This window comes from Mustela erminea, chromosome 8, assembly GCF_009829155.1.
Source record: "Mustela erminea isolate mMusErm1 chromosome 8, mMusErm1.Pri, whole genome shotgun sequence".
Lineage (NCBI taxonomy): Eukaryota > Metazoa > Chordata > Mammalia > Carnivora > Mustelidae > Mustela > Mustela erminea.
The window spans coordinates 45,093,614-45,108,343 of record NC_045621.1 but is presented as its reverse complement, the minus strand read 5'-3'; the positions used below and the strand labels follow the sequence as shown (position 1 = coordinate 45,108,343).

Sequence of the window (14,730 nt, the reverse complement as noted above, 5' to 3'; positions counted from 1 at the left end):
GAGTGTTGTGTTGGTGATGGTGCCCTGTCAGCGCCGTTGTGGTCCAGTCCTCTCTGAGTTTCCGTCTGTTTGCTCTAGCAGTTACTAAGAACAGAGTCGGAATTTCCAACTATAATTGTAGATTTGTCCATTTCTCCTAACATTTTCATTAATTTTTGCCTCACAAATGAAGCGCTGTTACGGGATGCAGAAACGGGTCAGTTGTGTCTCTTTATCGTTATGAAATGGCCTTCTTTATCCCTGATGATATTCCTTCTTTAAACTTTGATACTAATGTAACTGTCACAGCTTTCCTTTGAGTAGTATTTCCATAATTTATCTTTTTCCATCTTTTACCTTTAACCTATTTGTATTTTTTTTTCAAGATTTTATTTGTTTATTTGAGAGAGAGAGAGAGAGATTGTGAGAAAGAGAGCACGAGTGGGAGGAGGGTCAGAGGGAGAAGCAGGCTCCCTGCTTAGCAGGGAGCCTGATGCGGAACTTGATCTCAGGACCCTGGAATCATGACCTGAGCTGAAGGCAGACTCTCACTTGATTGAAGTCCATCTAACCTATTTGTATTTTTATACTTTAAGTGGGTTCCCCGCAGACAGCATGTAGTGGGCATGTAATGCTTGGGGAAGATTTGTTTGACAGTTTAGAGTACATGACCTCTCACCAAGCCATGTTCAGTGCTACCTCTAGGACTGTGCTCTTTCCCCATCTTCATTCCCGTTCCTGTGGGCCAGGAACTTGTTCAAGGTCACTTGCTAAGATGGTGATCTGAGATTCAGACCCAGAGCCTAGCCCGGGACCCTGGCAGCATTGGCTCTCGTGCCTGTGCTCTTGGGCATTCTGCTATCCTGCAAACCAACAGATGGCTAGATGTTTCTGGAAAGGCCTCTTTGGTTTCGCCTGAAGACCCAGGGTATGGAGTCTGCTGAAGCCAGAGAAACCAAGCTGAACGGTGGAATCAGTGGCTCACCTGAGAGCGTGAAGGAACCCGTTCCTCCCCACCATCCCCTGGGATTTGTGCTGTTTCCCCCCCCCCGCCCCCGCCCCCGCCAAACCCACCAGGACACTGGGCAGCTGTCCCTGTGGCATGTGAGCAGCTTTTCAAGCTCCGTGCCTCTGTGCTCCAGGTGTTGTCCTCCTTGCTAGTGTTAGTCCAGAAAGAGTTGGTCTGTGTAGAGCATGGTGAGGATTGTGAAATGAGGGACACGTTGTTTCCTGGAACCTTCAAGTTCCTCTGGCATTGGGTAGGCTGGTACGGGAGCAGTCAGGAAGAGCCCATGATGAAGCGCCTACCGGCTATTAGGGGCTGGGTGGCGTCATCATGTTCCCCCTCCGCAAGAAGATAGGCTGGAGTCCTAGCCCCCAGGACTTCAGCATGTGACTTTATTTGGACGTACGGTTGTTGTAGATGTCATCAGTTAGGATGAAGTCCTGCTGGGGGGATTGAGCCCCTGATCCAACACGGCTGATGCTCATAGAAGAACATGGCCATATGAAGGCAGAGAGACACAGGGAGGAGCTGTGTGGTGGCAAAGGCGGCGTGCCAAGCAGTGTCAAAGATTGCCAGCAACCACCAGAATCTGGGAAGAGGCAGGCAGGGTTTCCCTCGAGGCTTCCGAGGGTGGATGTCCTTGCTGATACGTTGATCGAAGATTTAGGAAACCTGGGTGCCTCCAGAACTGTGAACAGTCAGTTTCTACTGTTCTAAGCCCCTGGGTCTGGGTGTGGTGCTCCGGCAGCACTAGGAAGGGAGCCCACTTCATGTAAGCCCTGTCCTGTGACAACACTCACTTTCACAATACGAGCTTGCTCACAGGCTGGCAGTTGAGGGGAGAAGGTGTGTGTGCTGCATGAGTTGGGCCAGGCCAGACTTGATTTTTCCTGCACATGGATGCTTTCTGTTATCAGGGAGCAGGGCTTGCACGTGGAGAGATGTCACGCTGAGCGTGGTAATCCACGAAACAGTGATGTGCTGTGCGTGTACTCACTCCCGTTCCACCTTGGCTCTGCCTCCTGCCCATTTTGGCCACTTGCCCTGGCTCGTGGTTTTCTCCAGTGTCTAACATCTTGTCCCCGATTCCATGGCTCTGAGACTTCCATTCTTGCTTTTGTTCTCCGTCATAAAAGTGTTGCCACGGTAAGATCCTACGTTTGCAGTACTTTTTATTTATTAGGAATTTTACACGTCTTTTTTTTTTTTAAACGAACACTGTGGTCGTGTTTTTATGAGTGTTGTTATTGATTTCTGTGATGTCCCAGTTATTAAATTGCAGTTTTGAACAGTCCACTCCTACCTTGTATTTTTCAGACGCCCTGGCATTTTTAGGGTAGTGTTGCAGAATGTGAGATTCCTCCAGAATATGTCTGTTGTAGCATAGCAGAAGCTCCTGTCCCCTTTTCATCTGCAATTGTGAAGAGTGTCCATCTCAGTCTGGCAAGACCGCATGGGGTCAGAGCCTGCTGGGCATTGGGCTGGGGACTGCGTGTTTCAGCTGCCAGGGGTGTAGCTGTGAGCAGCAGACTTTGGCCAACGTTACAGTGGACACAGGATGGGGAAGGAGCAAGTACACATGGCTTTTTGGCAAAACCTAGGTCTGGACTGGAGCTATTCTGATGTGAGGATGAATGAACAAAAGTCCCCCTATGGGGTCTCCCAGAATGTGGTGAAAAGGGAAATACCCAGAAACGCAAAAGACGAATATACCTCCGAAAGCAGTCTACAGTCAGAGGCAGAAAAAAGAGATTTCAAAAGATTTTAGCAGGGAGAAGACGTGGCTCCGTGGACGGTGAGGAAGAGGGGGTGCGCTGAGCGGAAGAGATAGAGGAAGGGGTTGTGAAGGGAACTGGTTGAAAATGGGGAGTCTGAGGTTAAAATCTGTTTCAGAGGCCGTAAGGAATCAGACTGATACCGTGGAAAATAGCAGCCGTGTTGTGGAGAACATACTTGAGAAGATGCCCAGGAATGCAGAGTAAACAGCAGGTGTGCCAGTGGTGGGAGAGGCTAGAGCCGAGGGCGATGCCAGCCAGTTAGGAGAGGGGTCTCTGAGGAAGCCAGCGCAAGTTTCCCCGAAATAGGAATCCAAATCTAGTTGAAGAGCTTTCTTCTGAACAGAAAAGAGACCTGTGTGTATTGAAAGGTTCATGTTTGGAGCAAAATCAATGAAAAGAGGTTCTTAGATTTCTGACAAAACTTCCGAATTTCAACATGAAAGAAGAACATTCTTGCAGAATCCAGACAGAAGGAAATGGCAGCAGCAGCGGCATTCAAGCTCAGGCTCCAGAAGTCCCCAAGGAAGGAGATGGACGTGGGGTTTCTGCAGGGCCAAGGGTGGGGCCAGGTCTAAAGGTTTCAAGGGAGAAGAAGGGTTTGTGTTCTCAGAATTTTATACCCAGCCACACTGGGACCTTTGTGTGAAGGGTACTGAGCCATCAGAGATTTGCAGGAGAAACCATTTACATTGTCTTCAAGACAGTGGTGTTTCCTTCTGGCCAAGAGATGAATGAAAAGTCTGAACCTGAGATAAAGGTCACTGTGTTTCCTAGGGAAACAACCAGATACAGAACAACAATTGTGAGGATATTGATCACAGAGTTATGGAAACGTGGTATGGAAACCACTGAAATGGCTAGCCTTTGGGCAGCGGTCATTTTCATGATGGACTGGTTAGGGTTCTCTGACTATAAGCAATGGGCAAAGAAAGGATTCTGAATAATTTAATCAGGAACAGGAATCTGTCACATCATTCGAGGAGGAGGTGACAGAGGCCTCAGAGGAGCCTCGGACCAGGGTCAGTAGGAGGTTTTCCGTAGTTACCACAGTTGCAGTTTGTTTCCACTTTCTGATGGTGAGAGATCACAGGCGAGTGTGTAAGAATTCACCCATGATGCCTCCACACGGAAGCAACACCTGCCGTTGAGTGTTCTCGTGCTTGTCTCCAGGTGGTGGTGCTCCATAGAGGAGACAGGCCTTGGGGAGAGGGCTTGGTGAACTTGGCGGTGCGCGTCCCGTACCTGGTCCTGAGGACAGTGCCACCTGAGGCGGTCAGAGGGAGCTCCTTGGAGGGGGAGGGAGATGGCCATCCTCTGTCATGGATGGAGTAGGGAGCAGCCTTGGTCACAGTGTGACAGGGAGTTGTGAGTGTCTTGGGGACATTCCTGGCTGTAACAGCAGCGCAGAGAAGAGGACACACAGCTGTAGAGTGGGCAGAGGGCAGAGAAAAATATCAGCGAGACAGGTCTGAGCCTTACTGAGTGTTGGCTTCTGGTGCCAGCTTTGTGGTTGACTTGAAACACTTAGCTATGATGAGCACGGATTACTTTTATAGTCAGAAACTGGAGTTAAAAAGGGAGGGCGGTAATTATGAAGATGGAAACACAGGGATGGGGGGGTAGGGAGGGGCCTGCACATTGTGCAGCAGCTTGTGCAGAAGCCAAGTGTGGCCTGTGGGACCGCAGCCCCATGCAGTATAGATGTGTGGGCGAGGGGCCTGGCCGCGTGTGGTGGGGGTGGGCTGGGGCTCCCGGTTGGTGGTGCTGGTGCCAAGGCTGAGAACCGCTGCTCTGTGACGTGTCTTCACACCTGTTAATGAACAAAACCCTCACGTGGTTTGTGTCAGCAGAACGGATTCCACCCAGGATGGCTTTTCTGCCCGCAATGCATCAATGTGAACACCCACGTTGTTTCCCTAGTTAGATATTGCTGTCCACGAGAGCCCTCACCCCCTCACTGACCCTGCTCTTCCTTCTCTAACCACGCAGGTCACCCCCTGAGAGCCCACGGAAGAGCCCTGCCTGCCTCGTGGATGACTCGGCCTGTGAGACGTGGTCAGCACGACGGGGAGTTTTCGCGGCTGTACGCCAACACTCGCTGCGGCTCTACTTGTATGTGTCCGTGCAACGTGGGGGCTCTTTGGAGCTGTCGTTTACGTGGAAGTTGTGAGCCGTTTTGAACTGCTTGAAGGAGTAGACGCTAGCAATGAGCTCCCAAAGCCGTCCAGGTAAGGTGACCCCGTCCTTCTCTTGTGGACGGCCGGGCTCTCCCTTTAGGAGATGGGATCGTGTGACTGTGCTGGCCCGCAGCATGGCTGTGGTCAGTGCGTGCCTGCCCGGTGCAGAGCAGATCGTGGGCTCTTCGTCTCAGGGGTTCAGGGTCGTGTCTTTGGCTCTGATTTGCACGCATACAGATGGCATATGGTTTCCATTGATGCTGGGAGAGGAGACTTGTACTTAGCAAGGTGATGTTTAGGTTCATCTCTGATTTGTTGAGTTAATTCCTTGTTTTTGAGGGGACTTTGCGGGGTGGGAGTGCTGCTGTGATGGGGCCCCTGGGCTTAGTCTGGGAGGCAGCACCCAGTCTACACCTGCCTCGGTGGCCCCAGGACTCGCTCCTCAGGTCACGCTTTGTAGAGGCACAGCAGAGATCCTGGCATGCACGTAGTCTTCCTAGTGCCCTGAGAATCTCAGACGTGGAGGGAAGAAGTGATGTGTCTCAGGTTCTAGAGCTAAGTGGCCAGATGGATTAGCAACCACGTTTGTGGGGCTCTTAGCTTTAGAAGGGTGTCACAGGTACCTGCATTCATCCTCTTGCAGAACCACAGTGCGGATACCTGGTTAAAGCCTGGTGGACTGCCTTGACCTGTCCAACAGGACCGGCCTCCCGCAGAGCCAGCCCTGTCCACCCAGCTGTGGCCTCTTCCAGGGCAACGTGGGCTTGAAGGGCACTTGGATAGCGGGTCTGTCCTGCATTCACGCAATGTGGGGAGGCAGGGGCTCACCCAGTCAGAGGCGGTGCGTCCCTGTGGCACCCATGTCTCTGAACGAGCCTCAGGCCTGGCCTGGTGGAGTGGAGCCAGAGGTTTAGGGTCTGGGTCTCTCCCTTTGGGATTGCTCCAGAACATTCTCACGCCTTCCTTTGGCTCTGATCAGAGTTGTCAGAAGCTCCAGAGAGCAGGATTCCCAGCTATATTTAGATATGAAAGCTTTATTGATGTAAATCGTTCATGTATTGATTGATACAAAGCATAAAACAGAGTTAAGCCGTCTGAATTGAAGTGTGTAAAAGAGACACCGGGTGGTGCCCAGCTCTCCCTTCAGCTCAGAGCGCGCTGCTGCAGCCTTGAGGGTGTGCTTGTTCCTGTGGGTGAACATGGAGGGGCATGCGTGCAAACACTCGAATAGAGTGGGGTCATTCCATATGTGGGGTTCTGTGTTCTCCTTTTTTCCCCATTGTAATGTATCATGAGCATCTTTTGATGTCTGCACATACACAAGCGTCATTTACTCTCCATAGCTTATCCATGGGTGCTTGTGTGGTTAGGGTAACAAACCCAAATCGGCATCCCACAGTTACTGCATGTGTGTTTGTCCGTACGCTTCTGCACGTATCTCCATGGGCCCAATTCCAGGAAGTAGAATTGCTAGGTTGGAGGGCGTGAAGGTCAGGTTCGCTCTCCTGTTGCTTCAGAAACAGTCTCAACTTACCTTCTTAGTTAAGGTTCACGAGTACCCAGAATTTTCTCTCTTTGCCCCAATGTTGGGGTAGATGCGGTCCATTTCATTGTTGTCAGTTTGTGAGAGAAAAACGATTGTTTGAATTTACATAACTATGCACACGGGGTGCACGTTTTTGTACAGATAGTCAAATCTAGTCCATGCCGCCCACGCATTTGGAGAGAAAGAATGCTCTTTTGTTCCTGTTTCCGTGTCTCAGGAGATCTGTACGTGCACTCAGTTTCCTTGTTCACACATACCGTGTACTTACATCCATGTCGTCTTCTCTGTGTTGTTTACACACTAACTTCACTGACTCATGGAAGTCAGTGTAGCTTTACTCTGTTTTGTGCTCAATTTCTACAAAAATGTGCAATATTTTTTTCATGTTACTGACCATTTTCTGCTTTGTAATTTTCAGTGTGTTTTTCTGCACTTAAAGATTGATGGCCATATCTCTTGGTAGCTCAGTCCTCTGAATAAAATATACACTATTTTTCTTTCCTTAATGTGTTTTGCCCCAAAGTTTATTATGTCTATTAAAAGCCTGTCCTTGGTTTCTTTAGCTTATCAGCCTGTCTCTACACACTCACCTTAACCTTCCAGGTTGTTCTCCCGAGAGCCTTGGCCTCTTATATGGGGAGTTTGCCCACTGATGGTTATTGGAGTCGTGGTCCTGTCTGACCGTGTGTTGTTTCCCCCACACTGACCCCCTGACCCCTTGCCGTCAGTGTCCCTGTCTCTCTCGGTGGGTGGGGGTCTCCGGAGACTGGGAGCAGGCCCAGGGCTGCCGCTGCCCTTCAGGCTGGAGCCTCGTCCCTCCTGGGTCAGTGTGGACGTGTACCGTGGTATGTGGTGGGCCTGAAGCCCCCGGGCGTTCCCTCTTCTCCTAGCCCACGGGTCTTCTCAGGAACCTGCCCTCCCCCCAGCGCAGCCCTGCACACATGGGCACACCGGTGGCCCCGTGGTAGGCTGTGAGTTGGGCCACGCCATGGCTGCCTTTCCTTCCTGAGGCTGTGGCCCGCCCGGGTGATGTTCTGCTCCTAGCGCTTGGCTTTCCATCATGTCGATCCCTTGGGATTTGTATTTTCTAGGAGGTTCCCCTGAGTTTCTGTCTGTTGACACTGCCATCTTCCCATTGTCTACCTTTACCATACATCCATTTGAATTTGTATTTATGTCATTTTTCGTGGCCTTCTGGGAAGAAGGGAAACACTAGTTGTTCGGTTTGCTCTTTGGAATGGGAAACTTGTAGGTGTCCATCCTCACTTTTCTTGAGCCTGAGGGGACAAGTTCTGTCTGTGCGCTCACACGGCTCACTTGTGCCCTTTCTAGTGTCCCTGGCTGGGTGCCTGCCTTCCCCCGTCCCCTGGCTGTCCCTGCTCTGCTGTGCTCCTGTGTGGCTGTGTGGTGCGCCCCACCAGGCTGGGGAGAGCCCAGCCCCATGTGGTCCCTCCTCACATTTGGCTGTGTCTGTTGGCTTTGCCCTGATGATAAAATGTCGTTTTTGTTTGATATGTATAATTTTTCTCTTCCCTGTTTTTCTTTAAAACTCCCGCTGGTGTTGGGTGAGGTATGCGGTATGATTTTATTGCTGTGCTTTCTGAACTTTGCCAGAGCCAGGCCCTGGTTCTCTGACGTAAAACTGTTAGCTGTTGGGGTTTTATGGCTCTGAGTAACTATTCCTAATGATGAGCAGCAGCCTGGGGAAAGGCCTGGGCGATCCAGCCTGCTAGAACTCCTCTTTGATAGTGAGAAGAATGAGAGCAGGTTCTGAAAACATTAGGCTTCTCGCCTAATGCAGTGCTCTACACCTCTCCCCACTGGGGATGTGCCCGAACAGGTCAGGATGGCCTGATTGGGACATAGGGCATCTGCTCTGGAGGCAGGACTAAGAGAGGCCGGATGCGCATGTGGACCTCCTAGCAGGACAAGCAAAGGCTCCCTTCTTCCTCCGCCCTCCTTGTAAATCCCAGGGAGCCCGCAGTGGGGTCTCAAGGACTCGTGTGTGGTCTCCCAAACTGTGCTCTTGCTAGAAAACCGGTTGAGCCGGCCTGCAGTGGAGTCACTCGAGTGTCCTGTCTCTCCCTATATCTTTCTTTGTGAGGGTGTATGGTATGGGGTTAAAAGCAGGAGAACTATTTTGGGGAAAACTTTGTGTATTTAAGATCAGTGTTTTAATTTGGACCATTCTTTGATTTCTTAATATTTTGTTCAGTGTGAAATACCCCATCCACATAAAAGCAGCTGGGAAGACTATGTTAACAATAACTTAGTGATTAGTGAATTTCGACATAGTCTGATTTCTTCAAACTGTCGTCAAATTTGAATTCTGAACGTCTCCAGGGACAAGGCCATGCCTCAGGCTGGTCTGAGTTGGGGCTCTGGGCTTCCTTCCTCTGTGCACTCTGCTTTCTCTCTGTTTGAACCTAAGTCTGTTTGTTTCAGCCAGTTTGGCTGCCAAGGCTCTTAGGTTTTAATATAGAAATTGTCTCAGAAAAAAAAAAAAAAAAAAGAAATTATCTCAGAAAGGAACATTTGTATGTCACTGAAATCATGCTTTGCCATGATTGAATGTCTCAGTAATATTCCAGAGTTTTAAGGGTAGGAAATGCATTTTGAGGACATGTCATCAACACAGGGAAGACATTGGTTTGGAGCCGCTGGTTACAGGTGGGCCGTGGACCCTGAGCAAAGGCCTGGGCCTCAAGTGGCAGATGGAGAGCTGGGGAGCTGGGAGTGGCCTTGCATGAGGCCTGGAGGAGGGGTGCTGGGAGTCCCGCAGCTTAGGTGAGGGGACACAGCCTTAGTTTTTGGCTGCCAGAGGATGGGAGCAGCCGGTGACAGCTGGAGGAGAGTGCTTCAGGACCTTCTGGAAAAGTGTGAGGGAGCCCCCAGTGGTTGATGAACTCGGGGGGAGTTCTGGGCAGGGGCAGCAAGACTGAGCCCCGAGAACACGCGCTGGGGGGCATGGGAGGAGTCAGACCCGTTCCTGATGCCCAGCCGAATGCAGATATTTCAGGGCGGGTGGCAGGAATTGCCTTACTGGTCCCAGCCGAGGTTCAGATGAGAGACACCACACATCTTGCACTGGCCTGCCTTCTACAAGAAAGCTTTCCAGAGACCCTGGTGCGGCTCCCGTCTGCAGTGGTGGTCTGCCAGGCGTTCTTGGAGCACCCGGCACAAGAACATTCGCAGCTCCCAAACTGCCACCATCCCCGGTCCCTCATGCTATCATTATCTGGGATCTCAATCAGTCAAGGTTTGTTCTGGAAATGATGGAGACATAACGACTTCTTTTTCAACCCACTTTTTTTTTCTCTTTTTTTTAATCCTCAAATTGTGTTTTGTCTTTTAAAAATCACGAATACTCAGTCGTTATGAAGAGCTTGGAAAATTCACTCTCAATGGAGCATTGATGGTTTGTTTTGGCAATTCGCTGAAAATTCTTATACAGTATGTGGAACATTTGCATTTATGTCCTTTTTTTCAAAGCCACCATTGTAGAAATGCAAATTTCGGAGTTCTGAGATGCTGAATGTTGGATGATTAATGATATTGAAATTTAAGAATGAACTCGCGGTATGTATTTGACATAGAAAACCCAGCACGAGAATGATTAGACGCCATTGAGTGCAGCGCAGCAAGTGGAACAGAAAGGTTGTCCTTGAGGCGCCCGGCAGCAGCGGGCAGGTCTGGTGCGGACAAGTGTGGAGATGTGTGGCCACCTCCACACGCTGGGCTGGGCTCTGCATTACTGTAGAGGTTACTTACAATGACAGATCCGAGTCGGTTTCTCCCGTACTCTGAGTCAAGATGCGCCGCGCTTTTGGGACGCTGGAGCAAACAGCTTGTTCATTCTGAGTTGTGCTTTGCACCTGTCCCGTTTGTGTGGTATGGTGACCCTGTAAAGCGAGCTAGCACACATGATTCTTGTTTTGTAGATAAGGAAGCTGGGATGTACTGCTGCGGGGGGCTGAGCTTCATGTCAGGTGGCTCACTGGAGAATTGGTTCCCTGCCCTTAAGGGGCATGTACCCTGAGCTGGTGGACATTGGGTGCACTGGGCTGGGTCAGGAGGCGATCCAGCTGACTTGCATGGAGCTTCCAGGTTGTGTGGTGTGTGGTTCAGGTAATGAGAGGAGGTGGGTGGGGGCACTGGAAGGGGAGCAGGTTGGAAAGCAGGGAAGGAGCTTACCTGCCCAGATCAGGCACCAGGGGTGTGGCCCAAGGGCCTGGAGCTGAGAGCTTGGTGCGGTGGAGGGAAGACACTAGGAGCAGAGAGATGGGCATGGGGTATGGAGTAGGAGGGGTGACATGGCCCTAATTCCCTTGGTTCCAAGACCCCTGCAGGGGCCGACAAGTCTCCTGCCCCTTCTCGCTGTGACACACGCTTTGTGTTCCATCAGTTTAAATGAGTGTGGCTTTGCTGTGGTAGAAGTTGGCTTTGGTGCTGCTTGCATTGTGACTTGAGATATTTCTGGACTTAGGCTGAACTTCTCTCCGCCAGTCCTTGGAGACTGGGACTGGATGGTAGGCTGACTGGGTGGCTGGCAGGCCTGGTTAATTTGGGAGTTTGAGTTGAAACTTTTCATTTTACTTCTACTTAAGAGCTTTTTATTTGCTTATTTCATGAGAACATGATAAAAAGTAGTCAATCTTAGAAAAATAGCAATTAAGAAAAATTCAGATCTAAAAAATCAAACTTTTAGAAGCCTATTTGGCTTTGTGTTTTTAAATTGGTTTGCTCTTAGCCACTTAATCAGTAAGATACTGGGCATATTGGCCTTTAAGGAGTGGTAAGAGCAGTGTAGATGAAAAGAAGCCTTCTGTTAGTTCCATAGTGGCCCCTCCCTTCATTCCCCTTTTTAGAACACAAATAGAAGAGATAAATTCTGCCTCTTGCACATGCACATCGAGCGCAGCAGCTGACGGGAGCCTGGTCCTGGATGAGCAGCCCACGCAGGGTGGCAAGCAAGGCGGCTGCTCCCCAGGAGGGCTGCATGGGGTTTGTGGCTTGGGTCATCTCTTAGGGTCGTAAACCCAGACATTCTAGGGTGCCCTTTGTCCTATTGGACTTCAGGTTCCCTGTCATCCTTGGTCCTTATCACCCCTCCCCCGCCTAGCATTCCTGCTGCTGTCCCTTGAATGCAATGATCTTGACTTGGAACTGTAACATTCCATGCTTTGGGGTTTTAATGTGAAAAACAATGTGCCGTATTGCCACCATTTCCTCACTTTTGCTAATACTGTTTCCTTTTGAAAGGTAGTAGGTGAGGCTTGTTAAAATGTGATACAGTTTTTAAAATAAAATACATAGCTGTCTTATATCTAATTGTTCCATTTCAAAGAGCATTTGTAAAGAAGTATGGAAGGTTGGTTAAGTGCCGTGGTTAAGGTTAAGTGCCGTGATGTTAAGTATGCAATCATCTCCGATGGGGGAGTGTTTTCTATACCAAACTACCTTCCATGGCCCCGAGGAGCACCAGCGCTCAGCGCCCGCTGTCCAAGTTGAGGATTCATTGTCCTTGGTGAACCTTTTCTGGGGCATGCTTGAAGTGGGCGGCCGTTCACTTTTGGAACGTTGAAACTCTTAGGCCATGTTTTAGAAGGTCGCTCCTTTAAGACCTGGTTGTTGAGGGCCAAAGCCAAGAGGAAACCTTGCGTTTTAAGAGCTGGATTCTACTGTGGTCTGTTTGTATTCCTGGCAAAGATTTATTCCTTTCGAAATGCATGCAAATTCTCCTAGGAAATCCTTTGTAGAAACTGGATGTTGACTATAACCGGGTTTCTCATTGACTTGTTGGTTTGGTGGGATCTGTGAAATGCTGTTGCAGTTCCAGAGAATTCCACGTGATCTGCTGTCAGCTCCCTGAGGTTTTCTAGACTCTGTATGAAGAGCCCTTTCTAACCCACTCACACCTGCTTTGGTGTGCATGTGTGGAGCAGAAATTCTCCCTTCAGAATCGAACGGCATGTGCAGAGTTCTTGGTGCTCCTCGTGTTCACATTGATTTGACCAGGGGCTGACTGGCTGATTCTTAAGGCCCCATCTCCCCACCATGGTCCGACACGCAGAATGCAAACCTGCTTGCCGTTCTTTTGTGCTCCAAGAGCTGCATGGCCCAGCACTGTCTTTGCCCAGATGCCTGTTGCGTCCACATGGCTGTACAGGGGAAGCGCTCTTCACCCCAGACCCCTGCGTGCCCCCCATGGCCCCGGTTGCTCTAGTGTAATCATACACACAGCATCAGGGAAATGGAGCAAGGCAGGCTAATGGATTTCTTTCATCGGTACTGGTAGACAGAAAGAGTTTTTAGAAAGTTTGAGAAAGTATTGGGTGAACAGGGGACATGGGAAGCAGAGGTTTTCATCGGGAATGATCCAGCTGTCTGTCTGCTCTTTCATCTTTCTGTGATTTGGTCCCTTCTTTCCTCCCCAGCCTTCAGGTGCTCTTTGTATAACATTGTTTCTTCTAAGCAGTATAGAAGGGTGGGTGGGACTGCGTCCACACGAGCAGGTGAGAGGCACAGGTCAGCCTCTCTGGCCAGTCTGGCCCTGATTCTTGGAAGGGCTGGGGGTGTCCTTGTGAGGGAGTGGTAGCTCCTGGCAGGTGACAAGGCATCCTGGATGGCTGTGGAGACTGTGCTGGCTCAGCTGTGTTGGAGAGGAAGACACTGGGGGGGTCAGGGGGTTTCATCACGCTCGCAGGTTCCCAGCCTCTTGTGGCCCACTGTGGTGAATCCATGCTCAGTTGGCGGGTGCCCCTGTTGAGGTCAGGCTCATGTGTCCTGGTGGCCCTGGTTGGGTGTAGACGTGCCTTTCTTTGCTCTTGGTTGGGCTTTCCCTGAACTCTCCAAGAGTCCATAGGACTTGATACAGGAGAACCACCCGCCAGGCTGTTTGTGTTTGTAAGTGTTCTCCTGTCTTCTGGTTGCTCATGGCTCTGGTTGTGTGTGGATCTGGTAGACCAGTTGGCTGCAGCTCCTAAGGAGGCAGCATTTGTAATCCTTTCCCGGGAGATCTCAGGGCCTCTGGGCTGTGTGTGTATGTGTGTGTGTGTGTGTGTGTGTGTGTGTGTGTCTGGGCCATGTGCATGTGTGTGAGACTGTGTGTGTGTGTGTGTGTGTGAGAGAGAGAGAGAGAGACGCTAGGTGATGAGCCTGCCCTGGCTGAGGGATGATATCTCAGACATCAGGACAACCTGTGGGAAGAAGTGAGCCGTTTGTGTCTTTCTCAATGTGCTTAAATTGCCTGAAAGAACATCATTTTAGCATTTCTCAACAATCTCCAGTTGTGAAATATTTGGGCTTCCACTGGGGAATGGGCTGGGGGAGGGGCTGGGTGAACCTCGGGCCAGAGGCAGCTCTCTGTGCCAGCCTGTGCCACCTCTGCTGGAGGAACATCCAGGGGGTTTGTTGGCCTGGCCTGCTTGTACTCTGATTGGGGGTAGGGTGGGGCACAAGGCCTTGGACCAGGCCTGGCCCTTCCAAGGGCCCCCGGCTTTGGGTCTGCCTCCAGGCCAGTGCCTGCGTTGTGGTTTCAGAGACAGTGGTGATATGGTGATATGGTGGCTAGGGGGGTGATCTCTTTCTTTCTTCCCGGAGAGGCCTCCACCACAGCCCAGGGGAGGCAGGTTCCAAGTAGGGCCGTCCTGTGTTTACAGTCAAAACCAGACCCTTTTACAGGAGGAGGGGCATGGGGGTTCAGTATCATGTGGGCCTGGCCTGCCACACCTGGTCTGATGGTCATCCTCACTCTTAACCTGCTGAAGTTTGGATCCAAGGGGCAACTGGTGCTCACCTGCATGGGAGTGGACAGGGAGCTCCATGTGTGAGCTCCTGTAATCCTTTTGAGACGTTGCTTGAAATCACTAACTGAGATAACATCTTTACCATTGTTTTCTACAAAGCCGGCTTCTGTATTTTCTGATTTTATGTAAACTAAAAACATAATTTTCACAGGTTTTTGTTAAATACAGGTTTCCTATGCCTTCGCAGTTTTTTGGGAAGCCTTTCAAGTCAAATCTACGCACTTGTTCTTGTTGGAAACAAAGCTCTTTTATCACGGGGAAGCGGAAACCAAGCCTGGGTAGACTTGGTGTGGGCCATGAGCTGCGGGGCATGGGCCATGCCCTGTGTGGCCCAAGAATCCTGCTCTAGAACCTTCCACCTGTGGCTTTTGAAATGTTCTTTGTGGCTGCGGTGGCTGTGTCTCACTTTTGCCTTGGAAGCTTATGGAATCTTCTG

The 14,730-nt window shown here is 50.4% G+C and overlaps 1 protein-coding gene across 1 annotated transcript in view; it reads left to right on the top strand.

Annotated features, from left to right (window-relative positions):
• The window catches only part of HDAC4 (histone deacetylase 4), a 288,152-nt gene that overhangs the window by 29,368 nt on the left and 244,054 nt on the right, over positions 1-14,730 (top strand). Inside the window, exon 2 of the mRNA XM_032355373.1 lies at positions 4,753-4,991. Within this exon, the coding sequence (XP_032211264.1) occupies positions 4,970-4,991 (22 nt within the window). The 5' untranslated portion in view covers positions 4,753-4,969. The remainder of the gene's footprint in view (positions 1-4,752; positions 4,992-14,730) is intronic.